General features: G+C 38.8%; 1 protein-coding gene across 6 annotated transcripts in view; it reads left to right on the forward strand.

The window, feature by feature from the left end:
* Positions 1–23,413, forward strand: part of Fars2 (phenylalanyl-tRNA synthetase 2, mitochondrial) — a 389,947-nt gene that overhangs the window by 219,867 nt on the left and 146,667 nt on the right. For all 6 annotated transcript variants that reach the window (XM_057788169.1, XM_057788168.1, XM_057788167.1 and 3 more), the window contains one exon: positions 5,662–5,822. In XM_057788169.1, the coding sequence (XP_057644152.1) occupies positions 5,662–5,822 (161 nt within the window). The remainder of the gene's footprint in view (positions 1–5,661; positions 5,823–23,413) is intronic.

A 23,413-nucleotide genomic window follows, 5' to 3' on the forward strand; every position in this document is an offset into this window, starting at 1 on the left:
CTGAACACCAGTATGCAATTGGTTGAGTAAGGGAAGGAAGAGAGAATGAAGAGAAGGAGACTGAATGCATTACTGTGACATATTATGAACCTATAAGATTTTTCTGTTTAAGAATCAACCCCAGGCATTGTATGTGCTAGATGAGTGCTATACATGTGAGCTGCTGCCTTCCAAACCTAATTCAGTGACTTCTTAGGAGTCACCAGAACTACTTTTTGTTTTTATTGTTAAATGTGTGAAGTAGTTTCTCGTTGTAGTTTTAATTTGAATTTCCTAGTTACTAATGATGTTTAAGCATCTTACTGTTGGCTACTTGTGTATTGGGGAATTTGTGCAAATATTTGCCCCCTTTTAAATTGTCTGTGGTTGCACTGGAAATTTCATTCTCACCTTTTAACACTCAACCTTTATCAGACATGTGGCAGATCTTCTCTACCATTCTGTGGGGTATGGTTTCACACTCCTGAAGTATACTGATGTACAAAAAAAAAAAAAACAAAAAACAAAAAAAACCCCGTAAATGTTGATGAAACTCAGCTTCTTTCTTTGGTTGCCTGTGCTTTTGGAGGTGGAGAGAGATTTTTTTCCCCAAGTTTTTGAAGAGTTTTAAACTTTTAAGCCTTAAATTTAGATCTCCAACCTATTTTAGGTTTTGAATAAAGTGTCAGGTGGGGGCAGACAAGATGGCTTAGCAAGTAGAGGCAGGTTTTTTTTTTTTTTTTGCCAAGCTCTAACTACTTTTTTTTTTTGTTTTTTTTTTTTTTGTTTTTTTTTAAATCAAATTGTTCATTACTGATGTTTGGATATATAATTAATTTTAACAATTTGATTATATATTATTTTTGTAATTTTGGTTATGTATTACTCAACTTCTCTGGATTTGTAAGTTCATGTTTTTCATAGACTCATTAAAGTTTTCTACATGGAAAATGTATCATCTATAAATAGAAATAATTATATTTTGTAATTTTCAAATGGGTATCTTTTATCTCTTGTTCTTGCCTAATTTTGTGTGTGAATAGTAGTGGGGGTTACCAAACACACTTGTCAGTTCTTCACCACTCAATATGATGTTAGCTATGAGTTATTCATACACAGTCTTTTTCATGTAGAGGAATTCCATTGTGTTCTAATTATTGAAAATTTATTTAATCATGAAAGAATGCTGCATTTTATCAAATGCTTTTTCAGTATTAATTATGATAATGGTGTGTTTTGCCTTTTTTCAACTAGCTTGCTGTATTACTTTCATTGGGTCTTATGTTTTGCATTTACCCTTGCATGCATTCCTGCACAAATCCCATTTGATCATAATGTATAATCCTTTTAATATGCTGCTGAATTTGGTTTGCTAGCAATTTGTTGAGGATTTATGCATCTATGTTCATAAGGGATATTGGCCTGTTTTTTTTTTTTTATTTTCTAGCATGCCCCTCTGAAATTTTACTTTACTTTAAAACTCTATTATCTTTAGTTTTAATGAATTTTCCTCTCATGTTATAACTGCTGAAGAAATTTTCTTATGGGAATTCCTTTACTTTTTTTTTTATAAGAGCCATGAATGCATACTGCTATTTGCCTTCTTATATAGCATATTATATAATATATAATATATATTATATTCATATATAGCATGGCAAGGGTTTAGAATGCAAAACCATAAAAGGAGACCATGAAAGCTTTAGTAATTACAGCTTTTGAAAGATTTGTTTTTATTTGTGGGGCTGCCAGGTGCATGTGAGTAAAGGTGCCCATGATGCAGAAGAGGGCACTGGATCTCTTGGAGATGTAGTTACAGATGGTGTGAACGGCTGGGTGTGGGCACTGAGACCCGAATTCAGAGCCTCTGAAAAATCAGCACATGCCCTACTGAGCCAATTCCTTAGACTTAACAGGGGTTAAATAGGCCATTGACAGAAAATTGTAGATGAAAGAGGAAAGACCCTCTCAGCATCTGAGGAAAGAGGATTGCAATCTCCCCCGTTCAGTGGTGGTATCGGCCTGTGTGCTTTTTCTAGCCTCCCCCACCCTGGAATTATATTTACTTTAAATTTTATCTTTAGTTTTATAATCTTTGTTTTCATGTTGCAATCTCAGATGGAAATCTGAGACACTGATTAATATTTCAGTCCCTTCTCAGTAGCTCTACAGGCAAGGGCCTGAAGGGCAAGCCGTCTCATAAGCACACCTACGGATTAGAATCATCTAAACCATAGGATCAGTTTTGTTACTCTACATTCACAGTGATCATATCTTGCTGTCTTTTCTTCCACTGTCTACCTCCTACTCTTCCTCTCTTCCCATAACTTTCCCTTCTCTGGACTCTCACCCTCTCTTCCTCTCATGCCGTGATTGGCCTTCTTTCTTTCATAGGATATTCAATCATTGCAGAATGGCATTCATTCGAATGCCTGGGTGCCTCTCATCACAGGGGTTCTGTTGGTAAGGATGCCCACCTGGAGACTCTGTCTTCCTGTAGTCTGTGGTTCTAGAATGAAGAGGGAATCCTACTGTAAGCTCTGTCCAAACTTGAACACCTGTCAGTTCATTACAGCCAGCTGTACTGAAGAGCCGAAAGATGGTCCCCACTTCAGCTGACAGTGGTTTTCAGTTTTGTTAATTTATGGCTTGCTCTCTTTCACAAACAATTTGAAGCACCTTATAAAATACATAGAAGAGGGTAAAATAAGTAGTTGAAATAATCAGGGCAATATGGAAATCAGGATATGGAAATAAACCTTGAATAGGAGTCACATAGACTTAAATCATGGGTGTTTTTTTCTTCAATTGTTTAGTGGATGTACATGTTTTGCTCTAAGTTTCCACAGGGCTAAAATAAAAAGTGAATTATTATGACCAATTATGTAATGCATAGCATCCTCAAAGTAAAAAACTGCCCAGTTGTTCTGGAGGAAGCCTTTTCTGTTCATAAGACTCAGGAATTTTCTTAGATATGACATCTACTTATTTCCTGAAGCCTCCTGTAGAAGACTATGTTTGGTAACCAGCATCCCTTAACAGGCCTTCCTGGCAATGTCTTAATAATTTAACAAACCATGGTATAGTGCTGAGTGTATTTCAGATATAAGTCTAGGTGGGACCAAAACAAGGTGCTTTGAAGATGAAATTTGTTGCAGCTCAGCAAACCATGCTCTTTCTTGAAACCTCCCATGCTGACTGAGTGTCACACATAAACAAGCTTTTATAGTTTTTGAAAAGACAATATGTCTGTGGGGGGAGGGGTGATTTCTGGGGAGGCTAGAGTTCTAAAATTCCCTTATGTTGGAGTTATAGGTTTTGTAGTTGCTTGATGTGGATGCTGGACATCAAACTGCAGTCCTCTGCAAGATCAATATATGCTGTTAATCACTGAGACATCTCTCCAACCCATCAACCAAACCTTCTGGCCATAACAGTGACGAGAAGAATCATGTTAGAGCAGGCACTGTCAGGAAGCTCATCTGGAGTTCCCACTTCTCAGCACACCAGGGTATTAGAGTAATTTGTTCCTCAGGGTTATAGGAATGAGGTCCCCATTTCTTCTTGCAGATCCTTGAGGCTTCCAAAGACCATATGGTTGTTCATAGCCATCAAAGTCCATTCTCTCTCATCTGTAAGAATGGAGTCTTACATAAAAGAGGCTAATCACAGGCATGAAATCTCGTTCTTTATGGGTTCTCACCATACTTGGAGGGCTTTCTCTAGGACATGTGCGTGGAGGTGGAGCCACTTCTGACTACCATGGGACCCTGTTCATCATGGAGTTCGGTTGGAATGGCGTTTCTTTCGTGAGCTCTTCATAGGTGCTCTTCTGTGCCTTCATCCACATACCGTTTTATATAATCTCTTACTCTGCGTCCTCTATGTGAACTATGGCCTTAGAATTCATGACTGTGTCAGAATCTGACCAGGACACTTTGCCTTTGAATACACACTTCCCAACTGCTTGATTGCTCTTTCCACATTCCTGAGATAGCTTATAAAACATTAAAAGTGGCATTTTTAAAAAGGTGATGTTTTATTGAATTTTTTATGTAATATATCCTACTTACAGTTTCCACGCCCTCTCTTCCTCTCAGTTCTCCCCACCTCACCTCTCATTCAAATCTACTCCCTTTTGTCTCTCATTAGAAAATAAACAGCTTCTAAGGATTATAATATATTATATTATAATACAATGTAATGATAAAACAAAAACAAATACATCAGAATAGGATAAAACAAACAAAAAGGAAAAAGAGTTCCAGAAAAGGCACAAAAACAGATGCAGCGACCCTCTCATTCATACACTTGGAAATAACATAAAAATACAACACCGGAAGCCATAATATATATGCAGTGGGCATTTATGACTAGAGAGAGAGACGGAGAGAGATAAAGATAAAATTAATGAAGAAAAGGGCTCAATATGACATTATGAGACAGAGAACCTACAAAGGTGTTGTGGAGTTAATTTTCTGTGCTGTCTACTGTTTGACATGCAGACTACTTTTAAGAATAGTTTGTTTCCCCAGTGAGACTTTCTTGCAAGTGGTTATCAAAATTGGAGATAGCTTCTTGGTTAAGGACAGGGGCATGTGTACAATTCTTCAAGACTTGATACTGTTTTTCAATTGTTAGCCATCTGCAGTGGCACATTTTGAAGATTTATCTCTGTATAGCTAGCTACTTAGGGAGAGATCTTATCTTCCTTTCTCTTAAGTGATCTGCATCTAGGCTACTAATGTTTGAATCAGAGCAAACACAGATTACAGGAAATCCTAATTCAGAGGCAGGAGCCAGGGGTTCGACTTGGAGCTGGGGCGATGACTCGGCACGTAGAGTACTTGCTAGCATGAGGACCTGACTTTGGATCCCCAGTACCCAAATAAAAAGCCAGGCATGACAGTGAATGTCAGCCTGTCATCCCAATGCTGGGAAGATGAAGACAGGAGGATCTCCAGGACTTGCTGGCTAACAAGTCTCACTGAATTGGTGAATTTTGGGTTCATTAAGAGACCCTATCCCCAAAATATGATATAGAGGCTGGCAATGGTTAAGAACACTTCATTCTTGCAGAAGATCCAGGTTCCAGACCTAGCACCCATCTGGCAGCTCACAACTACCTGGAGTTACAGTTCCAGAGGTTCCACTGCTCTCTTTTGGCCTTTGTGAGCGCTATATGCATGTACATACATGTGGTTCACAGACATACATGGAGACAAAACAATCATACACATAAAATAAAAATAAATAAATCTTTTAAAAATAGAGTACAAAGGGGACTAAGAAAGGTACCTGCTGCTGACATGTGGCCCCAACACAAACACTTGCTCCTTTACCTACAAATGCACTCAAATGTACACACACGCACACACACACACACAGAGGGTGCAGGAGCGAGGGAAGACGGGAGGAGTACCATGTGGATGAACAAGTTTCCCCTTTGAATTTTGTTGAGAAGTTAAAGACACTCCCAGCTGGTATGATTCCAGAGAGCTTCCAGGGGGATATAAGTGTGGAAATAAAGAAAATGTAAGATTAAACATTGTCTTAGATGAGTCCACTCTTCAGCCCTGCCACTAAGAGTCATGGCCAGTGTTCATCGGAGCACATCAGGCATCTGTGCGAACTTGATGCTTTCTTTCCTAAATGCACATTTTACTTTGTTCCTTCTCACAGCTGGTGCTCAAGATCAAATTGGCTGGGCTTTTGGTCTCGGGTTAGAAAGACTGGCAATGATCCTCTACGACATCCCTGACATCCGCCTCTTCTGGAGTGAGGACGAGCGCTTCCTGAAGCAGTTCCGCGTGTCAGACATCAATCAGAAGGTCAAGTTTCAGGTAGGATGACTATAAGAATTAGGATAATGTTGATAAAAATTATCAAAATAGAGGAGGATCTTCTTATTGAAAACTGTTGAATTTTTAAATATTATTTTAGAATTCAGGATGACAATCTTGACTGTCAACTTAATGGGTTTTAAAGTTATGGAAACAAATCTGTGGGCATTTCTTTAAGTTGTGGAGGTTTGGATAAATTAGCCCCATAGACTCATGTGTTTAAGTGCTTGGTCCATATGGAGTGGCACTATTAGGGAGTATGGCCTTGTTGGAGGAAGTGTGTCACTGTGGAGCTACGGTTTGAGGTCTCATACATGCTCAATCCATGCTCAATGACACAGTTGCGCTGTGCTGTCCAGAAGGCAGTTTGCTGTTGTCATCCACTGCCTATGGCTTTACAATCTTTCCACTCGTTCTTTGGTAGTGGTCCCTTTGATATTGGAAGGAGAAGGGTGTGTTATTGATGTTCCATTTGGATCTGAACATTCTACTGTTTTATTCTCTTCACCTTGACTAGTTGTAGGTCACCGTCTACTGAAAAAAAATAAAAGCTTCTCTGATGAGGCTTGAGAGGCATATTAATATGTAGGCATAATGACATAATGGCAGGTCATTGGGAGTTATTTTAATATGTCCTTTTACTGTAGAAATTGTAAATTGATCCCTAGGTCCTATGTCCTGTCTGGCCACAGGTATCTGGATCTTATAACAGTATCAAATATGGGTTTCATCTTGTAGAGCAGGCCTAAGTCTAATCAAATACTGTTGGTTGCTTCTAGGACATTTATGGAACTATAGTATTCGTGAGCTTATCTAAACAGGCAAGTTGTTATTATAGCTCCCACTTTTCATATCTCAGTAAGACTGATAACTTTCTTCATCCAGTGGTGTGCATAACACTGCTTAGCACTATGAAAGCCATTCATTAGGGATAAAGTTTTAGATCAGTATGAGCTTGATTTCTCCATATTCTATTGCTCTGTAGTTCAGTGTATCTTCAGCAACAGGATTTGGAAGGTGACTAAGAGCAATGTCAAATGCCTGTAATATGTGATGGCCTGTGGGACCTTATAGACCAACAACTCCAAAAGAGGTCACCCATTCCTGACACTGGGCTTTTGATTTGTTAAGCTATGGTATATTCTTTGGACATTGTTGTCCTGTTAGAGAGCAACTCCATTTAATCTTTCTCTCTCTCTTTTTCTCTCCCCATCTCTTGTTATCTCTCTCTCTCTCTCTCTCTCTCTCTCTCTCTCTCTCTCTCTCTCTATATATATATATATATATATATATATATATATATACACACACACACACACACACACAATATGTGTATATATGTGGTGGTTCATTTTTTTCATCTTCATACAAACCTAAATATATCTGGAAAAAGAGGAATTCTAATTGAGATAATACCTCCATATGTTTAGCCTGTGGGCAAGTCTGTAAGGTGTTATTATCAGTGATTCATGTGAGAGGGGCCTGTCCACTGTGGGCAGTGCCATCGTTGGCTAGGTAGTCCCAGGGTGTATATATGAATGTAGGCTGAGCAAATGAGTAAACATCATTCCTACATGGTTTCTGCTTCAGTTCCTACCTCCAGGTTCCTGCCTTGAAGGTTTTTTTTTTTATTGTTTTTATTGAGCTATACATTTTTCTCTGCTTCCCTCCTTTCCTTACCCCTTCCTTTCTGCCGTCTGCCATGATCCTCATGCTCCCAATTTACTTGGGAAATCTTGACTTTTTCTACTTCCCATGTACATTAGATCCATGTATATCTCTCTTAGGGTTCTTTTTGTTGTCTGGGTTCTCTGGAGTTGTGGGTTGTAGGCTGGTTTTTCTTTGCTTTAGGTCTAAAAGCCACTTTTGACTAGTACGATTACATTTGTCTTTCTGGGTCTGGGTTACCTCACTCACTATGATGTTTTCTGTATCTATCCATTTGCCTGCAAATTTGAAGATGTCATTTTTTTTCACTGTGTAATACTCCATTGTGTAAGTGTGCCGCATTTTCCTTATCCATTCTTTGCTGGAGGCTGCCTTGATATTTTGCTCTGACTTCCCCTTATTGATGGAGTATGAGCTGAGAGTTGTAAGATGAAATAAATCTTTCTTTCCCAAAGTTGCTTCAGGTCTTGGTGGTGGGTGTTTTGTTTTGTTTTATTTTGTGGGGGTTTGTTTGTTTGTTTTTAAGATACCGTTTTACTGTGTAGCCCTGGTTGTCCTGGACCTCATTCTATAGACCAAACTGGCCATAAACTAACAGAGATCTACTTGCTTCTGGCTCCTGAGTTCTGGGATTAAAGGCTGTACCACCATCATTCTGCAGGTTTTGGTGTTTTATCACAGCAGTATGTTGACCAAGGTTTCTGTCCCACCCTATCCTGCAGTCATTCAGCCCCAAAGAAACACACAAAGGTCTACAGTTATTATAAAGCTGATCATCCCATTAGCTCAGGCTTCTTCGTTTTATAATTAATGTAGACCTCTGTGTGTTTCTTTGGAACTGAATGACTGCAGTACCGGGTGGGACAGAAACCTTAGTCAATAGCAGTAGAGACCCTCATTAAGACCAAGTCTTCTACAGTAGCTGTTTTCTCATTCAGAAGGTGTAGTTCTTTCTTTCTTTCTTTCTTTCTTTCTTTCTTTCTTTCTTTCTTTCTTTCTTTCTTTCTTTCTTTCTTTCTCTCTCTCTCTCTCTCTCTCTCTCTCTCTCTCTTCTTTCTTTCTTTCTTTCTTTCTTTAAAAAAAAAACTCTTTGGGGGCTCACTACCCATCTGCCAAATAAATACACAGAGACTTATTTTATCTTCTGAATGTCTTGTTTCTAACCGGCTTTTCTAGCTTAAATTATCCTGTTTCTCTTTAACTATATTTTGCCTCTGGATTTTTTTTTCACCTTTCTTCTATATATAGTTTTTTCCTTCTTACTCTGTAGCTGGCTGTGTGCCTGAGTAGCTGTTCCCTGGCATCCTCCTCTTCTTCACCTTTTCTTGTTCCTCTCTCTTCTCTTGGGCCTAGATTTCTCCTACTTATTCTCTCTGCTTGGCAGCCCCACCTCTCTGCTGTCTAGCTATTGCTGTTCAACTCTTTAGTAGACCATTCAGGTGTTTTAGGTAGGCAAAGTAACACAGTTTTACAGAGTTAAACAAATGCACCATAAAAGAATGCAAAACATCTTAGCATCATTAAACAAATATTCCACAACATAAATTAATGTAGCACATCTTAAACTAGTATTTCACAAGAAGGTCTTTGGTGTTAATTATCCCTCTTTGTACTCCCTCTACCCTGCTCTCCAAGTTTCAAGATTATTGTTAAGATTATTCTTCTTTCCTGATTTTTAGCACTGTGTTCTCCCCACCCACTCACCCCTGCCTTCCCCATGGAAGCCCCTACCATGACCTCTTAATTTCTTCATCCAGTAACTAATTCCAAGACCATTTCTATACTTTAAGGTATTTGTTATAAATATTACTGTTTTTCAAGAAACCAAAATATGTATCAGTTTCTATTGTTGCTTTGACACATGACTACAGAGTCAGAGGTTTAAGCAATGTGAAGTTGTGTCCTTTCCTTAATGTAGGAATCGGCCTGTCCAAAGTCAAGGTAGCAGTAGGTGTGCTTCCTTAGAGCTTTTCCTGGGGACAATCTGTTCCTGTGCTTTTGCTAGCTCTCTAGGCCCTAGCATGACTGTGTATCACATGGACTCTTTACCCCCTGACATCTCATTACTTCTTCTGAATTTTTGCCTCCTTCTTAGAAGGATTCCTGTGATTCCATGGTGTTAGCAACATAGTTCAGAAAGCTCTTACCTGGTTTTTGTTTGTTTGTTTTGTTTTGTTTGAGACTTAGTCTAATTATGTTGCCCTGACTTCCTTTGAAGTTGTTGTGTATACCACGCTGTCCTCAAACTCCCAGATATCAATGTGCTTCTTGGAAGGCAACCAAGTGATGAGAATCAAAGTACGCACCACCATGCCCATCCTGTCCAGACCTTTCCTCTGTAAAGGCATAGGGACATATTCACAAGTTCCAGGGTTCTAGATGTCTTTAGGGAGCATATTTTGCCTGCTACTCTCTCCTTTTCACATAAAGTTGCTTGCCATCAACTCTGCTAATTTTGTTATTGGCACGTTTTTACTGTTTTCATAGAGTTGCCATGTTTCTCTTCATAAGAGGGACTCAGAGTGTCTTCACAGAAGCAGCTGTTTGTATTCCTAGAGAACACTCTCACCCAGACGAGAGTGGAGATGCTGAGGAGAGCCTTCTGTGGCTGTGATCTTACAGCTTATGACTTCTCTGGCTTGGAACCTCCAGAACCCTCTGTGTGGAGGCCCAAATTTGTCTTCTTTATCTTCCCTTGGGCCCTAACTTCTGCCCCAAGCTCTCTTGACCTCAGTAGCTGTATCCTCTGCAGCCTCTGTGGTTTTGTAAATCAGCTCCTAGATGTGAGGGTGCTCAGGCTGCTAGGGCAGTGTCTGATTTAGAGCACCCTGAGGCCTTGTCTAGGAGACTCTTGTAATACCTTGAGAGCCATTTCTTAGACCTAGTAAGTAGGAAACTTGAGTTAGGTCATTTTAAGTTTTGGTCTCGGCATGCATATTTTGATCAAAGACGTTGCCTATGGCGGCTCTCTTCATCCCACCTGGATAATACTTGAGATAAGAGGATAAGCACTGTGGTTGCTTTGTCATCCAAGTGTCCTCTTGCTCTGCACAAGAGCTCTCTGCCTCCTGCTGCAGGCCCAGTGTGCATCCATTAAGTGTGTTGCCTTTGTGGGAAGTTTCTGTCAATTCCCTTGAAGTCACACTTGCATGTTAGTGCCCTAAATTGAATGCACAATAAATAGCTTTTATATATCCTTCACAAATTCTAAAACCATCTACAACTGTGAGTTCAATATTTAGCCCTATATATAATACAGAATATTAATACATCATGTGTTTATTTACACAGCTTGCTTAAATGCCATTAATTAATGTCTGTCCATAGTAGCTTATGATTATTTAGCAAGAGCGACTGTTTCCTTTTCTGCCAGATGAGGGGTCTTTGCAGGTCGCCTTCCCTGACTGCATACTATACTATTCCTAAACCTGGGTGATACTCCTTTTGGCCTTGCTCTGTGACATTTTTAAGGTTTCACTGCCTTATCCTTCTCAACAGCCCTCTGAATTAAATACTGATATTCTCCCACTGTATACATGAGGAAATGGGCCCATTTCAGTATCAGCCTTAGCATAGTATATTACTCCGTCAGAATTTCAGGGGCCTATTTTTTTATTAATTTTTTTTAATTAAAAATTTCCGCCTCCTCCCTACCTCCCTTTTCCCTCCCCCTCCCCCCACTCCCCACACCCCACTCCTCTCCCCCTCCCTCTCCAGTCCAAAGAGCAGTCAGGGTTCCCTGCCCCGTGGGCAGACCAAGGTCCTCCCCCCTCCATCCAGGTCTAGGAAGGTGCGCATCCAAACAGACTAGGCTCCCACAAAGCCAGTACATGCAGTAGGGTCAAAACTCAGTGCCATTGTCCTTGGCTTCTCAGCAGCCCTCATTGTCCACCATATTCAGTGAGTTTGGTTTTATCCCATGCATTTTCAGTACAGGGGCCTATTTTTAAAGCTTAATTGTCTTAAAATTCATACATGGATTATTCACAGCCAAAGCATATGGCACATATCTAAATATATAAACTATCAGGCTTATTGACTTGCATTCTTAATTAATCATAGCAAACCATATATATTAATGATTCTTAAGCTGTAATGTACAGATGAGTCACCCGTGAAACATGCTAAACACAGATCCTGATTCATTGCTTCCATGTAGGAACCAAGACTATGCATTTCTTACTACCTGTCTGTAGTTGCTGGTGCCACATGCCCACAAGCCACACTCTCTGGGTGGCAGCAGACCCTCTGACTGGGATTCGAGCCTTCCTCCTTTGGTGCACTCTTCTTGGGGATTTAACATTGCTTTTCCATAAACACATCTATAACCCTTTTTCTTTCCCTATGTTTTTTTTTTATTTTTTTTCTAAAGAATTTTGGTTACTTTTGCACTTAAGTTTTTGATGAGCCACTTAAGATTCCTTCCTTCCCTCCTTCCTCCCCCTTTATTGATACTTGCATCCCTTCTTTATCTTTATGCTTAAAGTGAAGATATGTTAGTTTTTAAATCAGAATAAATATCAACTAGAGATGATGAAATAAAGAGTTTAAAAAAAAATAAAATAGACAAAGACTTTGGTATTCAGGCGCCAGAAAGTGGCAGCTGTGAAGGTTTCTTGTATCAGCTCAGTCTTGTCAGAAACCTGCTATGCTGAGTCACCAAGGGAAACTCAGTTTGTCTGTGCCTTCCAATGGCAGGAATCATCAGCTCTGAGTTCTGCATTATCTGGGGACTGAAGGTTTCTTAAGGGAGTGTTGTGTATTGGTTCTTTTCCCTTGTTTATCTATACTTTTGAGTGGGCATAATTCAATACTTAATTCTTCTGTGTATGATCATAATGTATTATTTGTGTGTGTGTGTGTGTGTGTGTGTGTGTGTAAATGAGAACAAGAGATACTTGCTGTAATGGTCTGTCCTGTCCCTTTAAGAGACAAGCCGCACCTACTCCCTCCCTTGTCTGCTGAAGCAAACCCATCTTCAGCTTCCAACCTGAGTGTCTCTCTCTCTCTCTCTCTCTCTCTCTCTCTCTCTCTCTCTCTCTCTCTGTGTGTGTGTGTGTGTGTCTCTCTCTCTGCTCTTCCCCCTTCTCTTCTTTTCTTCCATAACCCACTAAATAAATATCCAGCTTCACTCTGTATGGCATGCCTATTCGTCTTGATCTCTCACCTGCCATGTGGCTTCCTGCCTGGGACCCAGCTGCCTTTGTGGCCTGCCACTGCCTCTCCGGGACCTGCAGCATTTTACTTAAACCATTACACTTGCCATGCTGTGTAGGTGGAGTCCAGAGAGTGTCTTCTTTCTTCCCATTATTGATTCTTGGGTTCCAACTCAGGTTGCCAGGCTTGGGTTATAATCGCTTTGACCTACTCACTTTGAGCCATCTTACTGAGTCCTATATGCAACCATATTAAAACCTTCTAACACTTGGCACTTGTTGAATGCTATATGCAAACCATGATTTAATACTTTGACTATTTACAGCTTTGATGCACCCCAATGGGTTAGGTGGATATTGTAAATATATTTTGTAGACATAGAAAAGGCTTGGTACCAGCATGTAAACCTAGCCATAGTAACTCTACTACTCAGTGATAGCCAGAAATTTAAGCCAAGCCTGAGACCACAGCTGGTTATACTTTGTGAGCTCTATTTTTTACCTAAAACAAGGTTCTATACATGGAGACACTATGGCGAAATTCTTAGTTCCCAACTACAAGGTGTTTCCAATCTAGATGAAGAAGCAGATTCACTGAGACACGTATGGTACCAGAGAGCAGTGGTGGAACTACACCTAGGCGATTGTGTAGTTATGGTAATATTGACCAGTGAATGTGAGGTCATACTTTTCATTTTCCTTTCTCTAATCCTTTCTTGCTAGTTAATTCTCTGAATCCTTCCTTGTTTCTCCAGAGTTGTCTCAGGGCTCTTGCCTGATTATGTATTAATATCCCAGCTTGAAAGAACTTCTAGGTCTGGTATTGCTATCATTATCATAAATGGTATCTGATAGAGACTTAAAGTAGGATTTCACAGTATTTCCTTATTTTAGTTCACATATATCTGGTTGTGAGAATCTCATGAGTTGTAGTGGGTTGCAAGTGACATTTTTTAACTGCTACCATATGCATTTTTTCCTACTCAATCAAAATTAAACATTTTATTTTGTTGGAAAAGAGATGACTCATTCAGGAAGAAGGTGCCATGGGAAGAAATAGGAAGATGGAAAAGCAAGGGTTTGGGGCCAGTTCAGTAAGCATAATTGATTTACAGATGTGAACAGCAGTAAGAGAACAGACACATTTGGGAACCAGTTTTTCTTATTGTTGTTGCTAATTTTTTTTTTTAGTTTAGAATATAATTGTATCATTTTCCCTCTTTTCCTCTCTCCAACCCCTTTCAAATTCATAGCCTCCTTTCCTTTGTTATTATTATTATTATTCTGAGAAGCATAAGTAGTGATGGAACTACACTTAGACGATTGCTCAGTTACGGTAATATTAACCAGTGAATGTGGAGGTCATATTTTTCTTTTTCCTTTCTCTAATCCTTTCCTGATAGTTAATTCTCTGAATCCTTTCGTGTCTCTCCAGAATTGTCTCAATTGTCTCAGGATTCTTGCCTGATTATGTATTAATCTCCCAGCTTGGAAGAATAGTCTCTGTGTGTACACACACACACACACACACATATATGGCCTAAAATATATTAAAAAAACTTTTGAGTCTGTTAATGTTGCTTGTGGGTATGTATGTATGTATGTATGTATGTATGTATGTATGTATGTAATAAATATCAAGCTGACCCTTGATATTGGATAAGGTATTACCAGTTCATCTCTGAAGAAGAAGGAGGAGGAAGAGGAAGAGGAAGAGGAGGAGAAAGAAGTAAGAGAAGGTGGAAGAGGAGGAGGAGGAAGGAGAAGAAGAAGAGGAGGAGGAGGAAGAGGAGGAGGAGTTTCCCTCTCAACAGTCACTAGTTGCCTGTTGTTCTTTGTCTATAAATGAAGCCAACTGAGATTCCCTCTCTTCCACATCAACATTTCTGTTGGTATTGTCTTGTTCAGGTCTTGCTTAACAGCCATATTGTTGAAGTATCATGGGTGTAGCTTCCCTGTCATATCTAGAAGACACAATGTCACAGCATATTTCCTGTTCTCTGGCTCTTAAAATCTTATATTTTATGTGTATATGAGCTTCTCTTTTTTATTGTATTCACCCCTAGTGTCCTCCAACATACTCCCAGTCCTACTGGTCCCTGTCCTCTTCTCAGCTTGCCTCCTACTTTCATGTTTGTTTAGGGTAAACTGAGAAGTTTAATTGGGCTATGAAGGGAGCACGGGTGAGAAGTCATTTATAGGAGCACCAGCAACTTACCAGTGGCTATCCCACTGAAGAAAACATTTGTCCCTCTGCTAGTGACCATGACTGCTTGTAGTTCCTCGGGTAGGTGTGAGACCCCTGGTTGTATTTTTTTTTTTTTTTTAGTTTTTAACTGAATATACAAATGCTTCTTGTGTGTAGATAACATTTTGAACATTAAATATTGCCAAAATCTATACAACTAACCAATGAGCAGTATATTTTAGGAACTGTCTGTCATACTAGCTGAAGGCTTTTATTTCTATTACTGAAAAAAAAAGAGTGCTAATGATTTGCTGTGCAGAATCATCTAAATTGGACACTGATAACCGAATTTTAGAAAGAGATCATCAGTGCAGGCAGGAACTGACACACATAAAGACAGTATGTCATTTAAGTGGTGATGGACAAGTTCATGGTTTTCTCCTACATATGAGTTTGAGAAGAGATTGTTGCAAAAAGGATTATAATGATAGGAAAACTTTTTACTTCAACCAAGAGAAGAGCCAGTGGGAATCGGCATAGCTAAGAACAGGGACAGAGAACCCGCACCAGTGCCCATGCTCCAGGATCCTGTATGGGTTTTGCTTGCAGTTGTCCCCTCAAGCCTGAAAGATGTCGGCAAAAACATCAGCAGTTACCACACATAACAGGAGAGAAAAGAGAAAACACATGCTTTTCATCCTTTTTTTTTTTTCTTTTTTCTTTTGTCTGAGGAAAAGCCTTCCAAGGGTCCTAATCTGACCTTTTTCACATCTCCTCTCAAGGTAGCTGCAGAGGTCTAGAAGCACACCTGCTATTCCTAATATGTAGACTGTGCTCTTGTCTGCAAGCTTACATTTGCAGAATTGGACAGTCAGAAGCAGCGGGTGCATATAATTAGACTGTATCCAGAAAGAAACAACTTTGTACTGGCCCCATTTTAATAGATTATCATTTATGAAATAGAATGATAGAGACTATTGAAAATATGATTCTGCCTATATCTTTCTCTCTGACTAATGCCTGAAGTCTCCCTTAATTTCCTGCTTTGAATTTTGATTCAATAGAAAATTCCTTTTGTCTAGAACTGACTGTATTATCTAGAACTTTTTACTTTCACAGAGCAAATAGAAAATGTTTGTTGTGCTGTTTGTGGCTTTCTGTTTAAAGTAAGGGTCATCTTGGAGGCTTAGACTAAATTAACTGTTTTTGATCAAAGGAAAAAGGTCTGAAATGCTAACTTCAAGGTCATTCAGCCTTGGCATGTGAGAGTTTTGAAGGTACTAAAAATGCTGATCAGTCAATACAGCAGAAAATCTAAAGTTCATATTAGTGAGCTGGAAGCAAATTAGAGTAAATGAATTTGCCTGTCAGAATAACTAGTAGAACTGAAGGTAAGTGTAGTTTAACGTGCCTGTACATCTTTATTCATAAGAACAAACAAATCTCCCAAGGATTCAGTCAGAGGCATAGCCTGCCCCTGTGTAGAGGATGAGGCGTGAATTCCAATTCATCTGAGATGATGGGACTTAAAAGCTGTCCATGTTAAAACAGAGAAATGACAATTATTTTGCAGTTAAATTGTGACACAGCTTTTCAAATATGCATTTATGTTGACTTTTTTTATGTGTGATTTTGTGGTCTCAAAAATGGTCAAAGAAAGCACTAAATTATATAGTGGATGCCTTACTTGTTTTTCCTATTACTTGGCTAAGTAATGAATCAAAAGTTTTCTCTCAGTGAGAGGCAAGAATTTATTTTCTCAAGGCTGCTCTGTGAGATACACAGTTTATAAATCTAAGGACAGTGAGTATAGAGACGTGGCCTTTGGGAAAGACCAGTTGGCACAGTTTCAGCCTCATCTTAACTGTTGTTTTAGAGTTAAATTTGTATTTCCTTTTATTCTTTTTTAAAATGATGAAGCATTTGAAACAAGTACTTATCAATTTGATTTGCTAAGAGCAGTGTTTACCTGTAGGTCTACCATTCTGTTGTCTCCTCCTAGAGGTCCCTTTCAGCTTTTGCCACGTGTTTCTTTGAAGAGGAAAGACATGAGAAATTCGATTAGACCCCTTTGCCATCCAAGTGACATTCCCTCCTGCTCTCCCCCACAGTGTCACCACTCGCTTCATCTCCATGCTTGTCATTTTTGTTATTGATGCACTTTATGTCTAAAATGTTTCATAAGATTGCTTCAAAGTTTTAATCATATGATGAATACAGTTAAAAAGAAATACAGAGAAGCTTGGTGAGACATTTGAAAAACAAATTCTAAAACTGATTTGAAAATGTGGAGAGTCTGTAGTGCCCAAATAATTATCTATACGATTTGACAAAATGTGAAACTTTTACAGTCCCTAGAGTATCTAGGAATCTAGAACTCTGAAGAACAACACACCTGCCCCTACAGTACCATGCTTATGTCAATATGGGCCCTGCCAAGTGGTGCCAAAGGAATAGTCTGTGTAGATGAAACTGGACTAATTTGAGTATCTATATGGCAAAGAGGAGAAATGACCCTGTATTCCTTATTAGCTATAAATAAGTTCTGGGATACGGTGTGGGGGATTGGAAATCTGAATATAAAAGGATTTATTAGCTTACAGTCCTTGAAAAACTCATTTTACCATGAGTGGTTCTTTAATTCTTATTGGAGTAAATTGAATTGAGGAGATTGAACTAAATGAACTATGGTAATGTAAAATTAAAACCTAATTATATCACTGATCTTGAAAGTTTGAAATGTTTATTTATTTAAAATGGTTGCTGTTCATTTTTTTGGTAAGGCTTTTATCAAATTAGGAATATTTCCTTCTATTTCTAGTTTCCTGAGAACTTTATTTTTTATTATTAATGTGTATGAAAAATGTGTTACACCTTCCATATATTCTGAGGTAGTCTCATGAGTTGGGACTTTATTCTTTGACTGTAGTGGTGGTGATTAATTTTTTAATGCTAAACCAGTCTTCTATTATTGAAAAACACACATATATGTGCTTGGTTATATTACCTTCCTTGTGTAGCTGTGGATTTGCTTTGCTAATATTTGTTAAGGATTTCTAAATCTTTGTTCAAGGGTTACAGGCTCATAGTTTTCCATCTGTTTCATTTCTCTCGGGTTCAGATTGTGCTTTCTTCATGAAGCTAGTGTGAAAGTATTTCCATTTTGTAGTCTCTGGAAGTGTATTTTGTAGGTGATTGTATTTCTTAAACATCATATTAAATTTACCAGTGAAATCATCTGTGACTCAAGTTTTCTTTGTGGAAGTTTTAAATTGCAAATTAAAATTTGTAGATTTCAAACTATCCAGATTTTAAGTTTTATTTGTATCAGTTTGATAATGTATGTTCTTCCTCAGGAAATGGCTATTGTATTTAAAATTTCAGATATATTGGCATAAATGTGTTTATAATATTCTTTGATTATTCTGATACTTAGTTTTTTAGTTAGTAATTAATCACATGTGCTGATACCATTTTCATATACCAAGCCTTTTACATTTTGCACCACTTTGTCTTTTCCTCCTCCTCCTTCTAGTCTTGCTCATTCTCCTCATCCTTCTTCTCTTTCTCCTCCTCTTCTAGGCTGGGTACTGATCCCAGGGCCTTCCATATGTGAAACACACGGTCTGCCACTGAACTGTACTACCAGCTCTTTTGTGATCATCATCTAATGCTAATTTAGTAGGAACAATCATCCTGCTTTAGCATTTTGAAGATATTATTTCAGGCCCCTGATCTGGAGCAGTCTGATCTTGTCAGTTTGTTTTTTCTGTACATAGTAATACCTTTAATTTTGTAATACTTAAGTTATGATAATACTGAAGAATTTCTCTTTACATATGTCCTTCAATTTTATTATGGTATGTCTTGATGTGGATTTATGTTTATTCCACTGAATATTTGCTGAGTTCTTTTTGTATAAGAATTGACTCTTGAGAAATCTGAGCTTCCTGTCTAAAACCAGTTCATAGTCTAATTGATTTAGTTGGTTGTGCTCTTCACATTCTAATTTTTCTGTTTGAATCCCGCCTTTTTAGGCCATTTGGACATACTTGTTTCTTCTCACTTTTGCTATTTTTCCTTCATTTTTGTCTATCCTGGTTTTGTATGGCTTCCACTTTGTCATTCGTGTGCTCTCTTTAAGAACTAGTGTCCTAGTGGCATTTAGAATACTTACCTCTTCATTATGGTTACCATGTTAGTGGGGTGGTGTAGGGCTTGGGCTTATAACTCATGAAGAGCATTGAATCTTCATTTTTCCCTGTACACCTAACTCCCTTTAAAGAGACGATTCAATTCCTGAGCTCATTGAAGCATCATATCAAGATTTTGCAGTGAAACTCTAAGGAAATAATTTTCTTAATGTTAGCATCTTCAGTTGAGTTGTTATTCATCAGGAACTAAGCTTTGATCTAAGTCCGTGCTTATCACGTCAGCCTTTTCCCTGACTTCACTTCATTTGGCCCAGCCCACTGCTGTGTATGTACTCAGCCTTTTCCCTGACTTCACATCAGGTCGCAGAGGCCACTGCTCAAGCTTTTGAACTATTAGGAATTCTACTTTTTCCCCCCTCTTCCTCACACTTTTTAATGTTAAGCCAATCTTCTAATCTTGAAATATAATTTAATATAGTATATAAACTTGATTATATCATCTTTTTATATAACTATGAATTATTTAGTTGAGGTGTGTATAATTTTAAACAGAGTCAAATTAATATTCATAAAGTAATAACTTGTTTCCATTTGTGTTAATTGTATTAGTTACATGTAACAGAACTTACTATTTAATTACTTTTTAAGTTCATAACTGATTGCCAATAACACACTTACATTACTCTATAACTGTCAGCCATCTCCAGAACTCTTCATCTTGAAAACCTGGTCCTTTGTAATCATCATATAATTACTCCCTGTTCCTCTTCTCCCAAATTTCAGGAAACTGCCATCTTCTTTCTGAGCCTGTGAAGTAAACTTCTGCAGCTACCACCTACAAGGAAAAAAATCACACACTATCTGACTTGCCGTGACTGGCTCTTTTCCCTTAACATAATGTCCTTGAGGTTCATACATATTACAACATATATCAAAAATTCCTCCTTTTAAATGTTAAATGTTATATTCATTTGTTTAGTAGTTTATTTGTTACTAATAACTGAATGATACTACTCTAAACATGGGTGCTTAAATCCTTTTTTATAGATTGCTTCCATTGCATATCTTTCTATTGTTGTGGTAGTATGTGAAGTGATGTCACTGTGATTTGATTTTTATTTCTCTAGTGGTTAGTGATATTGGATATCTTTTCAGGCTTTTGTTGGTTATTGGTGTGTCTTTGCAGCAGTGTCTGTACAATTACTTTCCCTGGTTTGTCATTAAATTATTTGGGTTTTCTTTGTTTTTATATATGTTTAAGGAAATTTGAAAATTTTGCCTTTATAGTCCTAGAAACAAATTATTAGCAATAGAAGTTGGATATTAAGCATCATGGATGAAAAATCTTTTTATATAAAACATTTAGACTTTCACGGCTTCATGGTTATTATTATGGCTTGTTGGTGATTTTTTTTGAAGTCCATTTCTTATTTTTTTGCTTTGTAACTACTTATGTACTTGTTGAGTATAGCCCCGTTATCATCAGCCTATCTGCTGGTGGGTGGAAGGTAGAGAGCCGATTCCCAGGTCTTTTCTGATGTTCTTCTTAGATCCACTATATGATGTTTGAATGTGTTGTGGGAGGACTTGACCTGGGATTGGCAAACCTTGGTGGAAAGAGCCATTTGGTTATTCACTGACTTTTGTTTTTATCTGGACTGCTCAGTACCCACTGTGTCATTGTTCCTTGTCTTGCACACTCAAAGGCCATTTTGTGTTCTCTGACAATGGAGAGTTAGTAGAGTTCCTCGTCTTCTCTCCTGTCTGCCTGAAATTTCATTGTTAACTCCTGCCATCACTTTTGAGTTAATCTTACCAGTCTTATCAATACCATCACCACCACCACCACCACCACCACCACCACCACCACCACCGTCATCACCATTGCCACCACAACCCTGAAAGTTATGGAGGGTTAGTAAAAAAAAAAAAAAAAAATAGAATCAGGAGGCTGGAGAGATGGCTCAGAGGTTAAGAGCACTGACTGCTCTTCCAGAGGTCCTGAGTTCAATTCCCAGCAACCACATGATGGCTCACAACCATCTGTAATGAGATCTGGCGCCTTCTTCTGGTGTGTGGGAAGCAGAATGTTGTACACATAATAAATAAATAAATTTTAAAAAGAAAAATAGAATCAAATCCATGTGTGTCTCTGGACCCCATCCTTCTGAAAAGGTTACACCAGGTGACAGAGATCTTCAAAACAAGTTTTGGATTTTAGAGCATGAAGAGGCAAGAGGGGATGGTCATATGGCATGGAGTCAGGAGGGCCAGATCTTTAACTATTACAATCACTTCCTCTAGAACTATTTATAAAACACCTTATAAGCAAGACCTCTGTGTGTCACTCTTCCTAGCCAAGAGCGCAGGTCTTACTGTGACCCTGGGCTAATGACTACCTGAACATTGGCCTCTCTCTCCACTTCTCCCTCTGCCCCTCCCCAGTCTTCCATCTTTTTAGCTCTGTCCATCTCACTCTGTTTTATCCCACTCTGTACCTGTCACCATCTTAATGTGTGATTCTGATTCAAGTTAGGTTGTCAGCACAGCACAGAAGAAATGGTCTCAGGCTGCATGGAATCCACAAAGGGAGTCGTTTCCCTGTTGTTTATTGAGGCTGTAGTTGATGTGTTTGAAATCTGACAGGGTTTTTCCCAAACACAAAAACATGATGAATTATTCATTCCCAAAACATTTCTAAGCATCTCTACTCTTATGTCAGGCACTGTGCTCCACACTGAAGATACAGAGAATTCCCTGCCCCCAATATTCATGGTGGTAGTGGACAGTAAGATGTATAAGGGCTTTGATAAAGCAGGCTGGCTTCCTGGAGAATCTATCCTGGGTAGGAGGAGGCAGGGTTATAATGAGAAAAGGAAACGTGACTGGTGACTGAATACTGCCATGGTCTGCACCTCAGTTTAGGGTGTTTATAGGGGGTCGGGGTGTTCTAAAGTAGGGTGGGAAATGTGGTCAGGGGAAGATTGGAGGATCAAGCCTGTCTTTGAATTTTGTCTAGAAGAAAGTAGTAAAGTGTTCTGTTTCCAGAATTCCATATTAGTTGCCAGTATTACTGCACAGTAAGAAATCTGGGGTGGAGCCATGAGGTTAGTAGTTCATATAAGACCTATCACAGGAATGATGTGAGACCAAATAAGGTAGGAGCTGAACGAGATGGAAAGGTGGTTCTGGGATCAAAAGATGTTGCAAAGACAACACTGAAAGGCCATAGGCTGTGGACAAGATTTAAGGCAAAACTGCAGTAATTATCTCATTTATTATCTAAACTGAGACCTGACTGCCATGGAGAACAACAGAAGATTACTAAGAGGTTGCTAACAACAGTTAGCAACTGCTGCCCCTGCAGGATAAACTTTTAACTGACTTTCACAAGCCCAGATTTTTAGTTACCATAAATAAAGCCACACATTTAATCCAGAGTGACTCCCATGCTTTTATCCTTTGGAATTTGGTAAATTAGAAAAGGAAAGAGGAAAATAAAAATAATAATATTTGGAGAAGTAAATTAAGAGTCCAGTTTTGACCAAGGGATTCCATGAGTGTACAAGTTGATACGTTGTTATTGCCTTTGTTATATTTTATAAGGCAGAATCAGCTCTTCTGCTGGACATATAGCTGCAGATGAGACTGGGACCAAGTCACAATTTAGGCCAAGTAATAAGAAGCTGTAACAGATGTTTCTTGTGGAGGGTGAGTCATAGCTGAGCCCCTCTGTTAGGTTGGTCTGGGAAGTGATTACCAAGGGAGAGTCAGTTGGTAGCAAGCACTAGCATAGATGGCTCTGGAAATTGCTGGAAAGAAAATAGCTTGCCACAGCAACATGGGTGAGTTTTTCCTGGAGGATGCAGGGCCACATGAGTATGTGGGTAGAGTAGAAGAGGATTCTGCAGGGCAGTACCCAGGCCTTCACTGCCTGCTCCGCTTTTGCTGAACTTTCTGAAGATGCTCTAAGCCTTGAACTTGCTTAAGAATAGTTACATAAAAACAATCATCATGAAAGACCAGCCTCAAGCTTGGGGTGATTTCATCTCTCTACTTCTTGTTTTCAAATGTTGGATAAAAGATACTTCTTCCTTAACCAAAGACTTAAAAGTGATGGAAAACAACCTGGAATAACAGATGGTATGTACATTTGACTATTTGGAAGATCTTCGGGTAGTTATTTAGATAGAAATGAATAGCCGGGCGGTGGTGGTGCACTCCTTTAATCCCAGCACTCGGGAGGCAGAGGCAGGCGGATCTCTGTGAGTTCGAGGCCAGCCTGGTCTACAAAGGGAGTTCCAGGACAGGCTCCAAAGCTACAGAGAAACCCTGTCTCGAAAAACCAAAAAAAAAAAAAAAAAAAAAAAAAAAAAAAAAAAAAGCCACGGAGAAACCCTGTCTCGAAAAAAATCAAAAAAAAAA

This window comes from Chionomys nivalis, chromosome 13 (genome assembly GCF_950005125.1).
Source record: "Chionomys nivalis chromosome 13, mChiNiv1.1, whole genome shotgun sequence".
NCBI classification, from domain to species: Eukaryota; Metazoa; Chordata; class Mammalia; order Rodentia; family Cricetidae; genus Chionomys; species Chionomys nivalis.